The 24,307-nt window shown below is 44.2% G+C and overlaps 1 protein-coding gene across 1 annotated transcript in view; it reads right to left on the minus strand.

Moving 5' to 3' along the window:
• The window catches only part of TP53BP2 (tumor protein p53 binding protein 2), a gene marked incomplete in the record, with an annotated part of 1,836,298 nt that overhangs the window by 652,472 nt on the left and 1,159,519 nt on the right, over nt 1-24,307 (minus strand). Inside the window, 1 exon segment of the mRNA XM_044060198.1 lies at nt 23,505-23,653. Coding sequence (XP_043916133.1) covers nt 23,505-23,653 — 149 coding nt within the window.

Below are 24,307 nucleotides of genomic sequence, written 5' to 3' on the forward strand. Positions count from 1 at the left end.
TTATGTACAGCATTATACACATGAAAATATTACACAAGTCTTTTATGTTAAAAGTTGTTACACCTTGGAAAAATAGAATAATACTAATATGTTATACTATATGTAGTAATAAGGACACAAAAGAAAATTCTATGAATATTTGGAAAAGAAAGAAGAACCAAGATTCTGGAGATGAGGTAATAAAATGGGATAAATCTGGGAAAACTTCTGGGTTAGTGGACTCAGGTCAACTTATGTGTACTGGAGTTCAAAAATGATGCATAAGGGTTAGTTAGACTAAGTCTAATAAACCATAAACAATAGACACTAACTGAGGCCAGGACAGAAATTGCAGACCACAGAAGAGTAATATAAAAATCATATAAGAAAATAATTAGATCTAAAACTACAATATAAAATAAAGGTAAAAAAACGACACTGAGTGAACATTAAAATAAAGACATTACAGACGACCAACGAAATAAATGTGTGTTAATCCTAGATATGCAACTAAATTGAGAAAATGTAGAACTTTTGCTTGGAAATGTTTGCCCGATTATTTCTATACCCCTATAAGAAAGACAAAAGGCATATGCTGGCGAATTAGAAGTTATGTACTTACCATAACGTTCCATCTGAGTAGGTGGATTCATTTGTCTGCAACCTGTGGGTTATGGATCCGATATCGGATCCGAACCGGCATGGTTATCCAGCTATGGATCTGAGCTCTTAGCTCCTCCCCTCACCCATAATGCCCTGCTCTCCCTACATGACCTCAGATCGAGTTTGCCCTGAATCAAAATACCCTGGAAAGGGTAAGACGTAATATGCAGGAAACTGACAAGGCCAGGGGGATAGGAGGGCGGGATGGTTGCAGACAAATGAATCCACCTACTCAGATGGAACGTTATGGTAAGTACATAACTTCTAAATCTGAAGTAGGAGATTCATTTGTCTGCAACCTGTGGGACAGAGTCCCCAGCTACCTGAATCTTGGGCGGCCGTCATGGAAGGATATTCCGGAGCACCGCGGAGCCAAAGGATGCTCTACCTCTAGATGTGATATCCAGCTTGTAATGAGAAATAAAGGTATGAGATGAAGCCCAAGTGGCTGCTGAACAAATGTCATCCAGAGGAATCCTAGCCTTAAAGGCCATTGAGGTAGAAACTGACCGGGTCGAATGGGCATGGACTCCCTCCGGTGCGGGCCTCCCAGAAGCTTGATAAGCTAAAAGAATGCATTGCGAGATCCAGCGTGACAAGGAGACTTTGGAAATTGGCTTACCCAGATTGAATTTGGCAAAGGAAATGAACAACTGGTCGGATTGCCTATGACCAGCTGTCCTGTTAAGATAAAAACGAAGCTGCCTGTGAACATCCAAGGAATGCAGCTTGTATTCACCCTTGTTTTGATATTTAGGAAGGAAAACAGGGAGGTTAATGGACTGATTAATGTTTGCTTCTGAAGCTACCTTAGGAAGAAAGGAGGGATTGGTCCTGAGGTATACGCGGTCCGGATGGAAGACCAAGTAAGGAGGCTTTATGGATAAGGCTTGAAGTTCCGAAACTCTTTTGGCCGAAGTAATGGCTACTAAAAAAGCAGTCTTGAGGGATAAAAATTTAAGATATACTGTGGCCGCAGGTTCAAAGGGGGGAGCGGTCAAGGCCTGAAGAACCGCTTGTTTGATAGGGGGTCTAAGGAGAAAGGTGCCTTTTAGGAAGATTTTACACAATTTGGCAGACATAAGTGGTCCAGAGTCATGACCAACATGATAATGAGAAATGGCCGCGAGCTGCACTTTGACAGTGGAACTACTGGCACCATCATTAAAAAGAGTGGTTAGGAAGTCTAGCACCAGAGGAAGGGGAACGGTGAAGGGATCTAGACCTTGCTGCTCCGCCCAAATGGAGAATCGTTTCCATTTACTGCGGTAAACTTTCCTGGTAGATGGTTTATGAGCCGCTACCAGGATGGCCTTAACGGGGGACGAGATACCGGGAGTCCTAATTAGGGGTGGAAGTGGAGCAGCCCAGCAGTCAGCTTCAGGTTGTCCAGATTCGGAGTTGGTAGGTTCGATGGGTGCGATATCAGATCCGGAATGGGATCTAGAATCCAAGGTGGATTCACCGAGTGAGACCTTAGGTAAGGGAACCAGATCTGTCGAGGCCAGAATGGGGCAATGAGGATCATTCTGCACCCCAACCGAGAGGCTTTCTGAAGAACTTGGAGCATCAGAGGCAAAGGGGGGTAAGCGTAAAGAAGACCAGGAGGCCAAGCATGCACCAGAGCGTTTCTCGGGGAATCCCCTGGAGGGGGGAACAGAGCGAAAAAACTGTCGCACTTGGTGTCTAAGGGAGATGCAAAAAGATCGCAACAAGGAGTTCACCACCGTGCGAAGATACGTTTCGCTACTTGAGCATTGAGAGACCACTCGTACGGGGAGAGAATGGTGCGACTGAGCTTGTCCGCAAGGATGTTGGACCGACCCGGAATATGCATTGCGATGAGAAAGCGGTTGGTGGAGATCGCCCATTCCCATACTCTCATGGCTTCTCGACATAAGGGATAAGACCTGGTTCCCCCCTGTTTGTTGATGTACCAGACCACCGACATGTTGTCTGACTGAATCGCAATTGTTCCCAGGGGAAGAAAGCCCTGAAGTGCTCGCAACGCTAAGAGCACTGCTCTCATCTCTAGAACATCGATATGCAGGGAGGTCTCTGAGTCGTTCCACGTGCCTTGGACCGTTCTGCCTGCAAAATGCCCCCACCTCCACCCGAGGCGGGAGGCGTCCGTGGTCACCGTGGCGAGAGGGGGAGAAGCACAAAAGGGGCGGCCTCCGTGGAGATCCTGTGAGTGGAGCCACCACAACAGGGACTGCTTGCAAGCCTTGCTGATCGCAATGGGATGATGAAGAGGTAGAGCAAGGTAAGACCACTGAACTTGAAGTGTCCACTGAAGGACCCGCATGTTGAACCTGGTGAGTGGAAGAAGAGATATTGCTGCCGCCATGGACCCTAGAGCCCTCAGGACCAATTCTGCCGAAACAGAGCTGGAGTGGAGGATCGCCCGCACCTGGAGTCGCAGATTATGAACTCTGTCGGCTGTGAGGAAGGCTCTTAACTCCCTCGTGTCTAACCTGGCACCTATAAAATCTATCAACTGAGTAGGGGCCAGGTTGGATTTTGCTACATTTATCGTGATGCCCAGGCGGGGAAGCTAGATGAAGAAAGGAGTCTCGCGCCAATGATAGTAGATGCCTTGTTGGGGCGGTAAGAAGCCAGTCGTCCAGGTACGGGAAGACCTGCACCCCCTGAAGCCTCAGGTGGGCCGCAACAATTGCTAATACTTTGGTGAACACCCTGGGGGCTGTGGTGAGACCAAAGGGGAGGACCCTGAACTGGTAGTGACTGGCTCCCAGCCGGAAGGGAAGAAACCTCCTGGAATGTCTGTCCATTAGTATGTGGTAGTATGCATCCTTGAGGTCTATAGAGCACATCCAGTGATTCTCTCCCAGAAGGGGGAGGATGGATTGCAAGGTGACCATCCGGAACTTCTCCTTGGGAACTGCCAGGTTTAACAGGGACAGGTCTAAAATTGGTCTTAGGTCCCCCGTCTTCTTTGGCACCAAAAAGAACCTGGAGTAGAATCCTGATCCGATCTGGTCTGGGGGGACAGACTGGATGGCTCTTTTCCCCAGCAGATGGCCAATTTCTGCCAAAGCAGCCTCCCACTGACCGGGTGGAACGTCGGGGAGGGATTTTAATTTTGGAATGTGATGAAAGGGGATCTTGTATCCTCTGGATATAATGCGGAGGACCCAGCGGTCTGATGTTATGGACTCCCATGCCGCTAGGTGCTCCGAAAAACGTCCCCCAACTGCCTCCAGAGTGGAGCAGTCGGGCAACCCTTCAGGAATGCTGCGCGGGCCGCTCAGAGAAAGGTTCTCTGGACCCGAAGTTCCTGGGAGCCCCTCTGCCCCTAGGGCGGTGTCCTCCCTGTCCAGAGCGGGTTGGGATTGCTGCGACTTCCGGAACCACATCTTCTTCTGGCCCTTTTGGTTCCTAGAGTAGGACCTCTGGGGCACAGAGAAGCAGATTCCGACGGCAGACAGCGTCTTCCCGTCCTTTTCGCTCTGGGTCAAGGTGTCGCGAACCATCTTGCCAAAAAGGGCAGAACCATCGAAGGGGGCGTTCGCGAAGGATGCCTTGAAGGGCTCCGTGAAATCGCAATGGCGGAGCCAGTACCTGGCATCTCGTGACTAGGCCTACTCTGCAGCTCTAGCGGCTCCCTCAGTAGCATGGGACAGCAACCGCATAGAAGTATTCGTCACGGACCGAAGAGTGGCCATACGGGTGGAGTGCAAAAGTTTGTCCTCCTCCGACATGGACTCAGGGGGGGATGCAGCGTATTCTTTAATAAGATCACGCTGCATCCTGATAACATGTGCCAGGTAGTTGAGCGCCCTCACTGAGAAGGTCGCTGAACTAAACATTCGCTTCCCCAAGCGGTCCATCATCCGAGACTCCTTGCTCAGAGGATGGACTGAGGGACTCTCCTGGGCGAGTTCCCCCTTGGTGGCTGCTGCCGTCAACATGGCATCTACCGGGGGCCCCTTACTCCAGTGGGCACGGTCTGCAGGGGGGCTAAGGATTTGGTCTGGCCTTTTGGGGATTGGCTCCACGGTGTCCAGTTCCTTCCACGCCCTGGTAGTAATAAGGTCCACCAGGGGGTCGGCAGGAGGGGACACCCAAGAGGTAGACGGGCCCGCTTCGAATGCCTCCAAGAACACGGACTAGTCCGAGGAAGACTTGGGGGCAGACCACCCCCCCCTTATGCGAAGCATTTCCATGATGTCTCCAAAGGAGACATCCTCGGGGGGTGATCTTGGGGAGCCTTCCCCTTCCTCCAAATCCGTGTCTTCGGTTAAAGACTCGGGGGAGTCTATGTGCCTCCTTTTACACGTATGCTTGCGAGGGGCTTCCTCGGGAGGGCTGTCCGAGGAGCCCTCGCAAGCAGTGTCTTGTTCCAAAGGAACAGCTTGGGGCACTGAACCGGGCTGTCCCAGAGGCCGGATGGTGGAAGCCTGACCCAGTGCAGATGGAGCGCGGGACGGAGCCGAAGCAAGTGCCGGGGGTCCGGAAACCCTCAACAGAGCCCTCTCCACTACAGCAAAAGCCAAGGGGGAGCCAGCCTCGACCAAAGGATCTGAAAGTCGGGTCCCCCTCGGATCCGAAGAGTGGATCGGAGCCGGCCCTGAGACACTCGGATCCGAGGGACCAGTGCGCTCTGACACCGACGGCGCCGAAGGCACACTGAGTCCCTCGGTTCCGAAGCTAGGCTCCGAGAGGTCGGATCTGAAACACTCGAGGGCAAGGTCGGATCCGAAGTACCTAGTACTATCGGCGCCGACCCACCCCCGGCTCCGAAGCTGCCCGGCTCCGAACGCTCCGAACCCGGGTAGCGGGTCGGAAAAGGAGCTATAGGCTTGAAAAATGGGGTCGAGCTCCCCCCCAAAGGGGGGGGGGGAAGCAGGAGCAATCCCATCTGCATCTGGGCCTGGATGAACCTTCTCATCATCCGGTCCAGATCGGCGTCGGAAAGGCTATATGTAGATCTCGAAGAGGCTACCGAGGTAGGCCTTGAGTGCCTCCTCGATAGCCTCGACGGAGATCGGGTCTCCTCCTCCTCAGGCCCCGGTGAAAAGCAGACTGGAGGTCTCGGCCCGCCGCTTGTGGTGCTTCTCTCTCCGATCCTTTTTTCTTGCCTCTCTCTCTCCTCCAACCCAGCAGCGAGAGGTTGAGTCCCAGGTGGAGGAGGGGGAGCAGGCGAGAGGAACCGCCACGGTACCAACCACAGGAGCGGGAGCCGAAGCCGAGTCCGGGGGTAGAAGTCCCGCCAGGACCAGCTTCGACCTCCACTCCTTCAATGCCCTGGGGTTGAACCCTGCACAAATGGAACATCCAGAAGTGAGGTGTTCAACCCCAAGCATCGAGCACCGAGTGTGGCCATCAGCAGGGGAAAGCTTATGGCCACACTCGGAGCACTTCGAAAATATTGCCTTAGGGGCTTCTGACATAACTAAAGTCTTTTTTTTTTTTTTTTACAAAAAAATAAGACAGAGAACTAGTACTAAACTAGCACACACACAGGGCCCCAAACAGTACACTCAAACAAAAACTCTGACCAGCGAGGGGGGGGGGGTATAAACTTAAAGTTTTAAAAGTAAAAATTTTTAACTGAAACTATCAAAAGATTAAGGGAAACCTAACACAATCACTCAAAACTAACTACAAAAATTCAAATTAAAGCTTTCTTTAGGTAATAATAATCACTTAGCTGAAGAGCTCAGACGATCCAAGACCTGGTTACCAGCGTGGCAAACTAGATCTGAGGTCATGTAGGGTGAGCAGGGCATTATGGGTGAGGGGAGGAGCTAAGAGCTCGGATCCATAGCTGGATAACCATGCCGGTTCGGATCCGATATCGGATCCATAACCCACAGGTTGCAGACAAATGAATCTCCTACTTCAGATGTGATGGTTCAGAAAGTTTCTTGGTAGTACATATTTTGGGAATGTATGGAGTTGCTTAAGTAAAAAAAAAAAAAGGGGGACTTGAATAATATGTTCTACTTGGAAGAAACAATTTAACCTTAGTATAGGCATGTTTTTGTTGAGCTGGTATAAAATAACATGTCTGAAAGAGGTGAAGTGTTGCTATCTTTACTGTTGATTGTGACTAAGAAGGCTGTAACTCTAAAATGGAAAACTAAGGACAAGTCATCAGGAAGTCATGTGAAATTTACTACAGAGATTAAAATGTGAAACTGGGAAAGTACAGTTGTATACACCTACCATAAATGTAGATGTTCGAGTGTCTTCGCTGTTGCAGTCATAACTGTAGGGTGCTCCTGCCGGCAGGCAGCCCGAGGTCGGCCAGAATCCCAAAGTCTGGGTCCGGCGTCGGCTGTACAAGCTAGTACCCTGACGTCAGTACGCTTTAGTACATAGCCCTCAGCCGATGCCATCTTCTCCAGCCTTTCTTGCCCTAGATGCCAGAAGTCCCCAATAAAACAAAACTGAATCCAACAAGGAAACGCAAATACACCACAAAAAAGGAAAAGGTAGAAAAAAGAGGGGATAGGAGGGAGGGAAACCCTGACTGCAACAGTGAAGACACTCGAACATCTACATTTATGGTAGGTGTACACAACTGTACTATGTTCTTCGTGTTTCACTGTTGCAGTCATAACTGTAGGGTGGAATCCCAAAGCAGTGTAAAAGGGGAGGAGGCTTTAGATAGAAGAAGGGGAGGCAAGAATACCCTGCAAAACAGCAGAGGCAAAGCCTGTCCTGGTCTTAGAAAACAGAGGGAGATTGTAGTGCTTGGAAAAAGTATGCACAGAACTCCAAGTGGCAGCTTCCAAGTTATCCTTGGTAGGGACTCCTCTGAGGAAAGCTGTAGAAGTGGCAGCTGCTCTAGTAGAATGACTTCTAATGGTACCTGGAAACTGTTTCCCATGATGAGTGTAACAAAATCTGATTCCATAAGCAATCCATTTGGAAATAGTTTGTTTAGAAATAGGCTTTCCAAGAGAACTGGAGGCAAAAGAAACAAACAATTGATTAGACTGTCTGAACTCTTTAGTCTTGTCCAGGTAAAATCATAATTGTCTGTGCACATCTAATGAATGCAAAATCCTTTCCCCTTTATTTTGAGGATTTGGAAAGAAAGTAGGAAGGTGAACTGTCTGATTTAAAGCCACTTTCGAAATCACCTTAGGCATGAAAGTAGGATTGGTCCTCAAGGATACTCTGTCCTGATGGAAAATAAGGTATGGTTCCACAGCCATGAGAGCTTGCAACTCTGAGACCCTTCTGGCAGAGGTCAATGCTAATAAAAGGACAGTCTTCCAAGATAAAAACTTAATATCTGAAGATGCAGCAGGCTCAAAAGGAGGCAAAGTAAGTTTTTCTAAAACATAATTAAGATCCCAGGCAGGGACAGGAGGGGTCCTGGGAGGCCAAATTTTAGCCCCTCTCAAGAATTGCTTCACCAAAGGATGAGAAAAACAGGAGGATCAGAACTGAAATGAGCAGAAATAGCAGAAGCATGAATCTTAATGGAAGAAAAGGAAAGTCCTTTAGATAAAAGTTCAAAGGTAAAGCAAAATAGAAGAGAGATCAGGAACCAGAGGATCCGAGCCTCGGTCCTGCATCCAAATACAAAACCTCTTCCATTTAGAGGCATAGGATTTCCTAGTGCTAGGCCGTCTAGCTTCCAGAAGAACATCCAAAACTTGTTTGGGAAGACTAGAGGAAATCAAATTCCTTTGAAGAGCCAAGCTGCCAGGCAAAGGGTCTTGAGATTGGAATGTAGTAACTGACCCTGATGCTGGGACAGAAGTGAAGGGTTCAGAGGGAAAATCCAAGGAGGCCCCAAGAACAGGTGTTTTAAAGTTGGATACCAAAACTGTTGAGGCCAATTTGGAGCAATCAAGATGAGGAACTTGGGCTTGTCCTGTTCTATCTTCAGTAATACCCGAGGTAGTAGAGGAAGAGGAGGGAAGGCATATCCTGAAAGGCTTCTCCAGCTGAAGGACAGGGCATCCACTCTCCAAGCTGTTTTGTGGAAGGACCTGGTGCAAAAGCGAGGCAGCTGATGATTGAGATGGGATGCACACAGATCTATCTGGGGACATCCCCAAACTGCAGTAATCCTGTTGAATAAGTTGGTGTCTAGCATCCATTCGTGAGGATCTGAAATGTTTCTGCTCAGGCTGTCTGCTAAGAGATTCTGTTCCCTGGAATGAATTGAGCCTGGAGATGTAGATTCAAATTTAGAGCTGTGTCCCATAAAGCCATAGCTAGTCTGCAAAGGGGTGAATGAGAACCCCTGCTTGTTGATGTACCACATGACCGTGGTGTTGTCTGTGCGAATTAGCAGAGGCCCTGGTTGCAAAAGGTTCTTGAAGGCTAGAAGGGCATTTTGAACTGCCAACATTTCCTTCAGATTGATGTGCCAGTGAAGATGGTCCTTTGTCCAGGTTCCCTGCTGGCAATTGTCTAGAAAGTGTGCTCCCCAAGCATAATCTGAGGCATCCGTGGTTAGGATTTGAGTAGGTTGAGGTAGACGGAAAGGCTTTCCTTCGTTTAAAGTGCATACCCTGGACCACCAGAGGAACTCCCTCTGAAGGCAGGGGATCAGAGGAATCAGAATATCCAGATCGTGGTAATGCTGTGACCATACACTTTTCAGATACCATTGAAGCTTTCTCATATGAAGCCTTGCGTTTGGAATCAACAGAATGCAGGAAGCCATGTAGCCCAGAGCCTGCAGGAATTTCCTTGCAGTGAGCTGAGATAGAGTTGCCAAGGTGCTGAAAGTAGAAGCCAGCTGAGTTTGTTTTTCTGGAGTGAGGAAGGCCCTTTGTAAGGTTGTATTTAAGAGGGCTCCCAAGAATACCATTTGTTGAGAAGGGATCAAATGTGACTTTTTGTGTTCACTGAGAATCCCAGTAGGAGGAGAAGGCGTTGAACAAAGTCCAGATGTTGAAGTAGAAGATCTTTGCTGTCTGCCTGAATAAGGCAGTCGTCCAAATAGGGGTAAATCTGGATCCCCTGAAGTCTGCAGTAAGCCACTACTGGTGCCAGGCACTTGGTAAAGACTCTGGGCGCAGTAGATAAACCAAAGGGCAGTACAGAGAATTGAAAGTGCCTCGAACCTGCCCTGAACCTGAGGAATTTCCTGCGTTCCTGCCTGATGGGAATGTGTAAGTAGGCTTCCTTTAAGTCCAATGTCACCATCCAGGCGTCCTGAGAGAGCATTGGAATTAGTTGCCGCAGAGTAAGCATCTTGAATTTTGGAATTTCCAAAAAGGTGTTTAACACAGAAAGGTCCAGAATAGGTCTCCATGAGTTTTGTTTTCTTGGAACCAGAAACAGTCTTGAATAAAAACCTTTTCCCATCTCCGAGTGGAACAGGCTCTATGGCTCTCATGGCCAGAAGAGCATCCACTTGATTTAAGGCCTCTGACCCTTGATGTTTTGGCAGATCTGGCCAACCGTGAGCCCTTGGCAAAGTGTGAAAGTGGAATTTGTAACCCTTTAAAATCACGTCCAATACCCATCTGTCCTGGGTAATATGAGTCCAATTTCTGTAAAAAAAGAGACAGTTTTCCTCCGAAAGGGGCATCCAGGTGAAGGGGTCCCGTAGCCCAACCGAGAGAGTCATTGAGTTTGCTTTTGAGATTGGGATCTGTCTTCTCCCCTTCTAGGTGAAGAAGCAGTCCATTGTCTAGATCTGTAAGAGGCCTGACCTTGACCACGACCTCTGGAGCGTCTATATCTTCCCCTTTGAGGCCTGTCAGACGTGGGAAAGGACCAATTTTTAGAGGGTCAATTCCTGGAAAATCTAGGAGGCTGAACTTGCAAGAAATCTTTTACAGTCTGCATAGACTTTGCCTTTTCTTCCATCTTTTTAATAACTTCCTCAGCCTTGGATCCAAAAAGAACATCATGTTGAACAGGGGCATCTAATAACTTAGCCTTAAACTGTTCAGGTAAACTTTGTTCACGAAGCCAGGCATGTCTCCTGATAACAGTACCAGACGCTGCAGCCCTGCAAGAAGCATCCAAAGCATCAAAACCACAATGTAAACTATGTTTGTTCACTTGTTCAGTAGCATGCAAGACATCCTGAAGTTCCTTATCCTCTGCACATGCAGGAAGGGAAGCAAGCTTTTGCTTTAAAACAGACAAAAGAAATTGCTGATACTTAAACATATGAAACTGGCAATTTAAAGCCCTTACAGACAGGGTAGCAGAAGTATATACCTTTTTCCCCACCTGTCTAAAGCACGAGAATCCTTCTCAGAGGAATAGGATTTTTAGAAGTAGCAACCTTAGCAGCCTTAGAGCCCTGAGAAATAGTTTCAGGATCCGCAGAAGGGTTTTTAAATAAGAATAAATGAGAGTCAGGAACCCTATAAAATCTATCAGGCTTAGAAGGAGCAGGAGGCATGGAATCAGGATTCAAATTAGCCACAGAAAAAGCATCATCTACAATGTCCAAAACAGGAGGGATAGCTAAAGGCCTATGCTGAGGGAGAAGAAGAAATTCCCTAAGCCTCTTCTTGGAAGCAGAATACTCTGTCCTTCCCAATGAAAATGTTCCCTCATCTCATGCAAGGTTTCCCCAAAAGAGAAATCCTCAGGCGGAGAGGCCGAGGGTAAAGAGTCCTCAGCATCCGAATCCTCATAAGGAGGAAAGGAATAGTCCTGATCTGAGGAAGAAAAGTACAGTTTTGTACCTACCATAAATGTAGATGTTCGAAGATCCACATTGCTGCAGTCCTAACACTTGGGTAATCCGCTGTCCCAGTCGGCCCGAATACCAAAGTATATGGCTGGCGGTCAAGGCATTAGTCTGACGTCAGGACGTCAGGGTACAAATGCGCATGACCGACGTCATATCCTCAGTCTTTTCTTGCCCCAGATGTCAGAAGACCCTAAAAGGATAAGGCCAAAACCAAAAAAAAAAAACACCAAACACTCCTGCACCAAATATATATATATACAATATATACAAATTTACAAGAGTATAACCCCACCCACACAACCACCCCTAAACACAGATGGGAAGGAGGAGGTAAATTGGACTGCAGCAATGTGGATCTTGAACATCTACATTTATGGTAGGTACAAAACTGTACTATGTTCTTCATACCACATTGCTGCAGTCCTAACACTTGGGTAGAATCCCAAAAAGAGGTAAGGGAGGCTGGCAAACATAAAGAAGCAGGAGCTGTCAACATGCCCTGCAAAATAGCCGTGGCAAAACCAGCCCTAGACTTAGAGTAGAGAGGAAGGTGGTAATGCTTAGAGAAAGTATGCACTGAACTCCAAGTAGCTGCCTCCAAAATATCCTTAGTAGCCACCCCCCTTAGAAATGCTGTTGAAGTGGCAGTAGCCCTAGTGGAATGAGGCCTAATCCCCGCTGGAATCTCCTTGCCATGATGGGAATAACAAAATGCAATGCAAAACCCAATCCACTTAGAAATAGTTTGTTTTGACACAGGCTTGCCCTGAGAACTCAAAGCAAAAGAAACAAAACAACTGCTGAGACTGCCTAAAATCCTTAGTCCTGCTTAAATAATAACGCAACTGCCTGTGTACATCTAAAGTGTGCAAAATCTTTTCCCCCTTATTTTGGGGATCTGCATAAAAAGTAGGCAAATGAATAGTTTGGTTCAAAGCCACACTAGAAACCACCTTAGGCATAAAGGAAGGATTAGTGCGTAATGATACCCTATCCTTATGGAAAATCAAAAGGCTCAACCGCCATAAGGGCCTGCAATTCAGAAACCCTTCTTGCAGAAGTAATGGCCAACAAAAAGCAGTCTTCCATGACAAATATTTCAACTCAGCAGTAGCTGAGGCTCAAAAGGTTGTAGAGTAAGTTTCTCCAACACAAAATTGAGATCCCAAGCAGGAGTAGGAGCTCTACGTGGGGTCTTATATTCTTTGCCCTCTAAAAATTGCTTGAACAAAGGATGAGAAAACAATGGTGGGTCACAATCATAGTGAGCTGAAATTGCTGCAGCATGAATCTTAATGGAAGAGAAAGACAAACCTTTGTCCAATAACTCAGTCAGATATTGAAGAGCCACACTCAAATTAGGCTCAGAAACCTCCAAATTCTTTGCTGCACTCCAAAATAAAAATCTCTTCCATTTTTCTGCGTACACTTTCCTTGTACTAGGTCTTCTGGCTTCCATAATCACATTCAAAACTTGTTGAGGAAGTTGAGACCTGCTGTGTTTCAAAACAGAATATGCCAGGCTGTTAGATGAAGAGAGTGAAGCTTGACATTGAGTAGATGACCGTCCTTCTGAGACAATAGGTGTGGAATCAAAGGTAAAGGCCATGGAGGCTTCCTTACCAGACTCCTCAGTAATGGGTACCAGTGTTGCGAGGCCAATCTGGAGCTATTAAAATCATCCTTGGCTTGTCTTGTCTGACCTTTAGGAGTACCTTTGGGAGGAGAGGCAGAGGTGGAAAGGCATACACATGAAGATTTTTCCAACTGAAAGAAAGAGCATCCACTTTCCAAGCTGTGTGATGAAACCTCTTTGTGCAAAACTTTGGCAGCTGGTGGTTTAGTGGAGAAGCGAACAGATCTATGTCTGGAGTTCCCCATGACACTGTCAATTTCCGAAATACATGAAGATCCAGTTTCCATGATTTGTCTGCTTAACACATCTGCTAAGGAGTTCTGTGCTCCCGGCAGAAACCTTGCCTGAAGAGTTAGTTGCAAGCTGAGCGCAGTCTCCCATAAAATCATTGCTTGCCTGCATAGAGGGTAAGAATGTGTTCCCCCTTGTTTGTTGATGTACCACATGACAGTTGTGTTGTCTGTTAGAATCAACACCTGCCCTGGAAGAAGTAACTCCTTGAAAGCCATTAATGCAAACTGGACTGCTAACATCTCCTTCATGTTGATATGTAGATGCTGTAGTCTGGCAGGCCACTTGTCTTGTATCCACATTCCATTCAGATGAGCTCCCAAAGCTATGTCTGAGGCATCTGTCGTTAGAATCTGACTCCTCTGGCCGGGTCACAGAGAGTCCCTTGTTTAGGTGACATTCCTGAGCCCACCACAAAAATTCCTTTTGAATGCAAGGTATTATTTGAATGACAGTGTCCAAATCCTGGCAGTGCTGTGTCCATACATTTTTGAGATACCATCGCAGCTTCCTCATATGCAGTTTGGCATTGGGAAGCACCAGAATACAAGATGCCATGAACCCTAAGGCTTGAAGGACTGTCCTTGCAGTCAGCCCGGACTGAAGAGATAGTTGATGGAAGTAAAGGGAAAGATTCTCTTGCTTGTCCGGGGTTAAAAAGGCCATCTGGGTTGCTGTATTCAGTCTCACACCCAGAAAGCACATGTCTTGAGAGGGTACTAGACTGGACTTTATTTCGTTCACAGAATACCCCAGGCATCTTAGCACTGCTATCACATATTCCAAATGCTGTAAAAGGTCTTCCTTTTCTTGAGCCAGAATCAGGCAGTCGTCCAAGTAAGGATAGATTTGTATTCCTTTTAGTCTGAAGTAAGCTATCACTGGAGCCAGAACCTTTGTGAATACTCTGGGCGCAGTAGATAAGCCAAAGGGCAATGCAGAGAACTGATAATGGGAATTCCCAGCTCGAAAACGCAGATACTTCCTGCAACTTAGTCTGATAGGTACATGAAGGTAAGCCTCCTTGAGATCTAAAGTTACCATCCAGTGATCCTTGCCCAGCAGAGGTAAAAGCTGTTGTAACGTCAACATTTTGAACTTGGGAATGTCCAGATAAGTAAAATGTGAACAGGAAACCAAGAATCAATAGTCCACGAACAAAAAGGCTGCCAAATAATCCAATTCTTTATTCACGAAACACTCAAAGAGTAATAAAATCAAGCGCTTTCGCCTGACCAATGTCAGGCTTTATCAAGACAGTTTTAAACATGATGTGCCACAGTTTAAATACACTAACTGAATCTAAAAGCTTAATTTGATTGGATTAAATTAATCTAATCAATTTAAAATAATTAAAAGCCAACAGTTGAAATGAATAATTCATTAAACCACAATTGGGTTCTTTTTAAAGTGCTAGTGCATTTGATCAGATTTGTAAAAATAAATATTGTAAAACCATAACTTAGGTCACTTTTCAAAAAACATATGTTTGCAAGAAAATAAGAAATTTACATAATTAAGATCAATGCCTTTGATTGAAGTGTACAAAACGCTTCTTCAGAAACTATATTGTAAACAAAAAACTGATGTAAGCGTCAAACCCATCTATATAACAATCTAAATGCATTTACGTCTATAAGTAGTATAATTGTTAAAACTTCATTTAAGGTTTGTGTTATTACTTGGGAATCAATCACAGTAAAAATATATATGCAGTAAAAATATATATGCATCAATCAGCGAACTTTAAAACACTTTTAAAAACACTTTTAAAAAACTGCAATACTGTGGTGGCAACCTGTGGTGCAACAAGTGTGTAAACCTAGTTACAACCAGCCCTAATACAAAGTGCATGCAGAATAATAAACCTACTACTCAGATACCTTGTAAATAGATGTCAGTGTGTACGTCTGGAATTGATGTGTGAATAAATAAATAAATAAATAAATAAATAAGTAAGTACAATAAAAGCACGGTGGAAACATTGAATAAATAACCTAGTCCTAGTGGGATGGATAACTTGATATGCATTAAATAAAATAGTACCTTTTGATTACAAAACATACCGAACTTAAAAGGTAATAAACCTACATTATAACCTAGCTCTTCTAATTTTTAACACACTTTTTATGCTGGTTGACTCATTCAACCCTGGAGGTTTGGTTGCATTTAAGTTTATCTGCCATAACAGCTCTTTGTATTCAAGGGAGGCTTCCCACTCCCCTCCTCTTGGGTTTTGGGGTACATGTTCAAGAACCATGAATTTCAAAGTCATATTGGAACAAATGACTGAATGCTTGTAAAAGGCGTTGCTTTCTTTCTTAACACTAACATCATATAGATGTTCGTATATCCTTTTCAGGGTCCTTTCTGTCTTTCCTACATAGAACCCAGAGCAAGCCTCACAAACACCTAAATATACTATTCCCTTGGTGGCACAAGTGTAATACCCTTTAGGGTTGAAATTGAAGTTTCGAGTTGACGTATTATTTACTGTTGTTGTAAATATAATTACATTGCTTACAGGTTTGACATTTGTAGGTTCCTACCTTCCTGCTGATCAAAGAGGTCTTAGCTTCATGTCTTTCAAATAAATCTTTCAAATTAAGCGTTCCTGCTGTTAACAAATGATGGAAATGTCAGTAAATTGTTTGACCTCATCATTTGCTTTCAGAATAGGCCAGTATTTTGAAACTAGTTCCTTAAATTTTATAGAGTCATTGTTAAAGGTGTGGACAAATGTGTTGTGTGTGTCCATGTTGTTTTGATCATTGGCCACTATCGCTTATAGTACCTTGACCTAGAAGTGAGAAAATCTGCTAGTTCTAAGCTTACATATCTCATCAAGTGTTCTTACAAAAAGTCTTTTGGATAATTTCTTTCTAAAACATACTTTCCAAAATTTGAACTTCTTTTTTGAAAAGATCATCTGTACTGCACATCCTACTTGCCCTAATTAATTGGCCTTTTAAAATACCCTTCTTTTGTGCTATAGGGTGACCACTGTCAAAGTGCAGAAATGAATTAGAAAACGTGGGTTTCCTGAAGACAGATGATTCAAAGGTCATAGTGTCAGGGTTTTTAGAGAGAGTCACGTCCAAATAGTTGACCTCTTTTTCACTAATATTGTGTGTGAATCTCAAATAGTCTGTTGTGGAGTTAATGTGTGCAAAAAATTCCTGAAATTCTAGTAAGGACCCTTTCCAGAAAACACATATGTCGTCTAAGAAACGTTGGTAGTGGATTATATGTTGGGTCCATGCAGAATTAAAGATGTATTTCTGCTCCCACATATACAACACTATGTTGGCATCGCACAAGGCGAACCCATTGCCACGCCTTTCTTTTGTCTGAACAACTCTCCATTAAAGAAGATATAATTGTTGTTCAGAATGACCTCCATACCCTCAACTATTAACCTAATAACATTTGCTGTGAATTCCCCTGACTTGACTAGGAATTCATTGAATAATTCCAAGCCTTCCACGTGCGGTATACTTGGGAAAAGTTCAATGACGTCTATGGTAATAAGTAAGTTAGTTGTGTCAAATAGTTCTGTTTTAATACTCTTTAAAAACTCCCAAGAGTCCTTACATATGTGTTTCAAAGATTTGACCAAGTTTTTCAATGAGATATCTATAAATTTACCAAGAGGCTCAGTAATGCCCCCACCCCCAGCAATTATCGGTCTAAACTTTAAAGGTGTCAGCCCTTTATGCACCTTAGGTATGCCAAAAATGGTGGGGGTAACAGGCTTGCTAACTAAAAGAAAATTGTATAATTTTTCATTTATTGCTCCTTGCATGAGGTTATCATAAAGCATGTATCTAATTTTAGAGTATGCAAGATTCACTTCGTTAATAGAGGCCGTAGAATACTGGTCTAAGTCTTGCAGAATACTAAACATTGCTGCTTCATAATCACAACTATACATCAAAACAACTCCACCCCCTTTGTCCGGTTTCATAATCCTTATTTTGTCAAATTTCAGTTTGTCGATAAGATGCACACAGTCAGGAGATAAATTTTGAATTTCTGAATTATTGTTCTTAAATGTGTCCCTAATGTCTTGCTCCACCAAGTCCTCAAATGTTTTAACTACTGTGTGTAGTGGGGGATTGAAAGTACTTGCTCTAGAAAACCTCTCTTGCAGAAAATTTTGCCCTTTGAAAAAAATATTCAAATTAAGTTTTCTTGTGAATAGTTTCAGCTCTAAGATTGATTTTGTAATATTAAGAGGGCGAAGCGGGACAAAGTGGAAGCCCTTTGTGAATAGCTCAAAGTGGGTGTCCCCTACATTAATGTCTGTAAAATTAAAGATCTTAAAGCTTCCTTTGGAAGCAATGGAGAAGGGTAAATCGTGTGTGTCAAAACTCTCAATAGAAAGAGCTGGACTGGTCGTAACCCCCCCTTCCCCCACTTCTACCTCTGTTGGTTCACCCAACCTCTCTGCTGGTAAGGCTGACCCCTTTTGTTGGTCCTGCCTGGGGGGAATTGAAAAACCTGTTGCTCATTTCTACTGTTAGAGTTAAACTTCTGAGCCAGCCTCTCACTTCTACGAGGCCCTTCTGCTGGAGAATCAGTACCACCAGTGTTGTCCACTCTACTAAATCTATTATTGTCTCTATAATTACTCTTATAAGCTGGTTGATACGCTACCCCGTTCTTATATTCATTGAGGTCCCTTTCCAGTTTCCTCACTTTTCTGTTAACTATTTTAATGCAATGCTGGTCCACCTCATGAAAAACTCTGTCGTAGTCTTTTTTCACCTGTGTAAAATGCGTGTCAGTCACCACCACATTGTTTAATTTATTTAAATCTAGTAAAAGTGTTTCCAGTTTAGATTCATAATCTTTCACCATTAATTTAATCATTTCAAGACCTGTTCTGTTAAATAACTCTGTTAGGTCATTAAAGAGAGCCGTTCCTGGTGTAGCGTTATTGGGAAACTTGGTGTATCTCAAACCTTTAGGCACCCTTTGCACTCTCACACATTCAGTTAAATAATCCACTTCCAGCTGCGTGGATTTATATGCATACAGTTTATCATTAAGTAACTTAAAATTGTCAACCGCAGGCTCATCCACAATGTCTTGTCGAAAAACAGTACCTGTGTTAAAGGCAAATTGCCTAGATGTCCATGCATTGAAGTTAAAAGTTGTTGGTAAAGGATTTTCGGCACTACCCACGGAAGTACCAGGACGAATGTTTAAGTCTTCATTAAGACCTTTTTGCGAATGCGTTTTACCAGCGGACAAAGTAGCCTGCTTTTTACTGCTGCTGTTAACGTTTTTACCCTTTTCAAGTCCGTTTTGTTGGTTGCAGGGGATGTCATCAGCTTGGTTTTACAATATTTATTTTTACAAATCTGATCAAATGCACTAGCACTTTAAAAAGAACCCAATTGTGGTTTAATGAATTATTCATTTCAACTGTTGGCTTTTAATTATTTTAAATTGATTAGATTAATTTAATCCAATCAAATTAAGCTTTTAGATTCAGTTAGTGTATTTAAACTGTGGCACATCATGTTTAAAACTGTCTTGATAAAGCCTGACATTGGTCAGGCGAAAGCGCTTGATTTTATTACTCTTTGAGTGTTTCGTGAATAAAGAATTGGATTATTTGGCAGCCTTTTTGTTCGTGGACTAATGTCCAGATAAGTGTTGAGGATAGATAAATCCAAAATTGGTCTCCACGTGTTCCCCTTCTTTGGTACTAGGAACAGGCGAGAATAAAATCCTAGGCCCCTTTCTGGCACAGGAACCGGCTGAATGGCCCCTATTTGGAGTAACAGCGAAATTTGCTTGTGAGCCTCTTTTCTTAGTAGAGGAGGAATGTCTGGCATGCCTTTGAAAGGAGGCAAGGTATGGAAATAAAACCTGTAACCGTGGTGAATGATATCCAATACCCATCTGTCTTGGGTAATTAAACTCCAATTTTCTTTGAAAAGTGCCAGCCTTCCTCCCAAAGGTGCTGCCAGGCGAGAAGGCTCTGGCAGCTGAAAAGGCAGGTCATTGGGTCTGTTTACGAAAGGACTGACCCCTGCCCTCACCAGAAGACTGAGCAGGTGAACTCCCTGTTCTAGGCCTAAAAGAACCTTGAGCTCTGCCCCTACCACGTCTAGACCTACCCCTAGACTGGGAATCATAAGAAGGATATGTCCACCCCTTAGTAGGCCAATTTCTACTAAACTTGGAGGCTGAACCTGCAAAAAATCTTTAACAGTCTGCATAGACTTAGCCTTGTCCTCCATTTTCTTTAAAACTGCTTCCACAGGCGAACCAAACAACACATCAGATTGTAACGGAGCATCCAAAATCCTAGTCTTAACATGCTCAGCTAAATTCTGATCCCTCAGCCAGGCGTGCCTGCGAAGAACAGAACCAGTGGCAGCCACCCTCGAAGAGGCCTGCACAGCATCAAAACCACATTGCAAGGAATGCTTACCCACTTGTTCAGACACATGAACTAAATCCTGCAACTCTTTACACTCAATACCTTCCGCCAGAGCATCCACCTTAGACTTCAATTGTGAAAGGAGATAATTTTGGTATTTTAACATGTGGAACTGGCAATTCAAAGCCCTCATGGCTAAAAGTGGAAGAAGTATACACCTTCTTTCCCCATCTATCCAAAGCCCTTGCCTCTTTATCAGGAGGAACAGGATTTTTAACAACAGAAGCCTTAACACCTTTAGGCCCCTGAGAAACAGTTTCTGGGTCTGCCCTAGGACTCTTAAAAAGATACTTATGAGCTTCAGGCACCCTATAATACCTATCTGGTATAACTGGGGCAGGAGGCAAAGAATCAGGGTTCAGGGAAGCCTCTGCAAAAACATCTTCCACCACATCCAGAACAGGAGGTATAGCTAAAGGCCTATGCTGGGGTAAAACAAAATTCCCTAAGCCTCTTCCTGGAATCAGAGAAATCTTGGCCTTCCCATTTAAAATGCTCCCTCATGGAATGAAGAGTCTCTGAAAAAGAGAAATCCTCCGGAGGAGAAGCCGAAGGAGTAGAATCATCCACATCAGAATCAGAATAAGGAGGATACTCCTGCAAGTCTTCAGCCGAAGACTCAGAAGCCTCGAACACTGCTCAAAACTCTCAAGCTCAGGTTCCACCCTAGGCCTCTTATCAGGAGGGGCATAGAACCTCTAATCATAGTAATCAAATCTTCTGCCATTTTAAGCATATGTTTCTTAGGCAAAGATCCTGAAGAACTAGGAGAGACCCCACTGAAGATAAACCTGGCCTGCCTCTCAAAGAAGCCTTGGAAACAGAAGGGGAGGCCTAACCACCTTAGGAAGAGAGGGAGAACAGCCACCTGAGAAGCCCCTTCAGCCTGGCCTACCTCCTGAGAAGACACATCTTGTAACAGTAAAGTCTCTCCTGAGACTCCAAAGTAACTTCTGGCAGAACCTCCGACTCCACTGTGCCTTCTAACGTACCGGCGTCCGGGCCTGCCGGTTCTTCCAACCTAGGCTTTGCTGCTTTGTCCTTGCGCTTTTTGACGGCGTCGGAGCATCCGGCGGCATTTTATAATTACAACGCTTCCCAAAACTAACCTGGCACAGTCTAACCTTCTCTTTATAGTGCGTTTGTTAAATCTAGCACAAGAGCGACATCCAACAACGTCGTGCTCAGGCCCTAAACAAGGTATACACAAAGTATGGTAATCCCTATGAGGTATCTGTTTCCCACAAGAAATACAGTTATTCACTTTTTCTGACATCCGGTTAAATACTGAGGCAAGAAAAACCAAAATATTCCCCAACGGGGTACTTAGCCAACTTTGATTCGGTCTGAAACTCCGACTTCAGAAAATTTCAGAACGCCAACCTGCACTCGCAAAACTGCTTCTGCATCGGACCATGCGGCAAAAAAGACTAAGGATATGACGTCGGTCATGCGCATTTGTACCCTGACGTCCTGACGTCAGACTAATGCGCCTTGACCTACGTCAGCCATATACTTTGGTATTCGGGCCGACTGGGACAGCGGATTACCCAAGTGTTAGGACTGCAGCAATGTGGTATGAAGAACATCAGAAGATACAGAAGCCTGGTCAGAGGAATCCAGAGTAACATCCTGTCGAGGCCTTTTCTCAGGAGGGGGGTGAGAACCCCTAATCATTGTAAGCAAATCTTCAGCCATCTTTAATAATTGCTTCTGTGTCCTGGGAGTAGATTCAGAAGCAGCTTGAGCAGGAACTTTAGACTTAACAGGAGTCTTTGTCTTTGCCTTTGAAATAGTGATGTGAGTAGGCCTGAAAACCCCCTCAGAAGCCGGTACCTGCACAGCGGTTCCGGACCCATCTGAAGGAGCGACGTCCGAAGGTCCTGCAGCAGTTAAAATAGTGGGCCTTGATGGCTCCCCATGGGAGTCCGTATCGGCCATCGGTTCAGAAGTGGCGGACGACAGGGGCTGCAAAAGAGCCTCACTGACGACAGCCGAACCGGACGCTGGCTCCAGCTGCAACGAGTCCTGTTTGGACCTCGGAGGCCTGTCTTTGTCTTTGCGCTTCTTTTGAATTCCGGCAGTGTCCGATGACATTCTATAATTGAAGCGTCTGCCAAAATAATTTAAAGCCCAATCGTACCTGCGCTTGATAGTACGAGAGTTGAACCTGGCACAGAACCGACAACAAGAAACGTCGTGGTCAGGGCCTAAGCAAGGTAGACAGTAAGAGTGGAAATCTTTATGAGGTATTTGTTTCCCACACGTTATACAATTATTAACTTTTTCTGACATCAGAGGAACAAGAAAAAGATTCCTCAATGGGGTACTTAGCTTTGAGAAGAGAAGTAAGAACTTCGGACCGACAACAACAAAATACGCTGTTCGAAAATCGCCAACCAACGACTTGCGAGCTGCTTTCCACCGCACGGCAAGAAAGACTGGAGAAGATGGCGTCGGCTGAGGGCTATGTACCAAAGCGTACTGACGTCAGGGTAGGTACTAGCTTGTACAGCCGACGCCGGACCCAGACTTTGGGATTCTGGCCGACCTCGGGCTGCCTGCCGGCAGGAGCACCCTACAGTTATGACTGCAACTGTGAAACACGAAGAACATCTACTAGAGATCAGAAACAGAACCTAGAAGTTAAAAGTAGGCCTTTTTGGATGCTGCAATGGAAGCTGAAAAGGACACTGACACATAACAAAATACCTACGATGTTAATAAAGACAAACTCCAGTATTAAGTATGAAGTCACTGGTCTAAGTGTTAATATTTGTAATGCATTGAAAATAAAATAATATGGACACTAATTAACTCAATCTCAAATTATGTGGTAAACAGTTACTTTATGTGTTAAACTATTTTTATGTAATGATCACTGCTAACTCAAACTTGCGATTGAGACTGTACAGAATGCTCAGATGTAATTTTGGATTTACTTTGCTTAGCCACAACAAGTTATTGATAGCTGCATGTAAGCACTTACTGCTTGACTTGACATTAGTTTATTAGTACTATATACATATATAATTATAAAATGACTGCATGAACAATTGGTGCCAAATCACATGTGTAACATGCATGGGGACTGCACAGCATCTCAAAATGAATAATTTTCAGTAAAATATTTACATTACTTATAGGATATATATATATATATATATATATATATATATATATATAGATATATAGATATATATATATATATATATATATATATATATATAGATATATAGATATATAGATATGTATGGGTTACCCTTAGTACGTCGAAAGGCCACTACATCGAATTCCACTTCACCGACATGGCAGAACATCGACAAATGAAGAGCCAAAGTTTCCCCGTACGGTAAGTTACCATTTGGCCATCCACCTGAACTTTGCCCCGTACCCCCTCGGTAGTGCGTTCTCGGAGATGGAATATTAAGTTAGGGAGGTGTGGGGGGGCTATTTGTGTAGTCGGTTTAATGGCAGTTTTTCAGTTCTGGATGGCCAAACGGTAACTCACCATGTGGGAAACTTCGACTCTTCATCTGTCGATGTTCTGCTGTGTCACTGAAGTGGAATTCGATGTGGTGGGCTGTCGACGTACTAAAGGTAACCCATATATCTACACACACATACATATGTGTGTGTGTGTGTGTGTATGCATCAAACTGTATGAGACATCATAGCAAGATAACTCTGACAAGGACAGAAACTTGAGTGCCAATGCCAGTAACTGACTTGCCAGTGCAATACCATTACTACAGCCGAGATACACTGGAGAAAATGCCGTGCTATTCAGACAAGAGTTTTGGGAGATTGAATACCTGCACCTCCTTCGAGATGTCCTCATTGCTCTGGTTCTTTCTCAACATTCCAAAGGAAGGCAAACCTGTGGCTGGATCCAAAGAATCAAACATTGAAACTGGTCGTGTTTTCTTATCTTTCTCTCTAATCACTTTCTCCAAATCAGCAGCTGACAAAAGAAAGGAAAATGAATCAGAACTCACTCACACAGGAAATTGTGTTCACAAAATGGAAGAAAAGGAAGGAAGAACAGTAATAAAACAGTAGATGTTTGAAATACACTCCTCCATCAAGCTGTACTTACAGGGATACAAGCAATTAACATTACAGTTATTCAGTCTAAATTTATTTAAAAAAAATGATTGGGATATAATCTGTGAGTACTATGATAGTAACTCCTGCAATTCCTGAACTCATAACACTTAAGCCATAAATACATGAGAATTAAAAAAGTGATGAAATCACAACATTAACAAGATATGCATCAGAAAAGACAGATACTATGCAGCATTCAAACATTAACAGTTACAAAAAAGTTGGAAGCGATACTTTATTTATCAAACCTTCTAGAGCTAAATATAATCTTGGTCTCAGACACTGACAACAACAATGGATTCTTCAATTATATCAAAAAACTAAAAAGGAAAATGAATGTAACAAGATATCAAAGAATGAAATGATTATCCCAGTCACAGGATACAGTTAATCTTCCAACTGTTAGAACTGAGGATTAAGGCTCTGATGGGTTAACAAGCTGTTTGTTGTAGTCAAGGGTACAGGGTTTGACGCCTTCCACCTTCATCTATCTACAGTACGAATTTGA

The sequence above is a fragment of the Protopterus annectens genome, chromosome 1.part2, assembly GCF_019279795.1.
Source record: "Protopterus annectens isolate FY-2018-M chromosome 1.part2, PAN1.0, whole genome shotgun sequence".
NCBI lineage: Eukaryota > Metazoa > Chordata > Ceratodontiformes > Protopteridae > Protopterus > Protopterus annectens.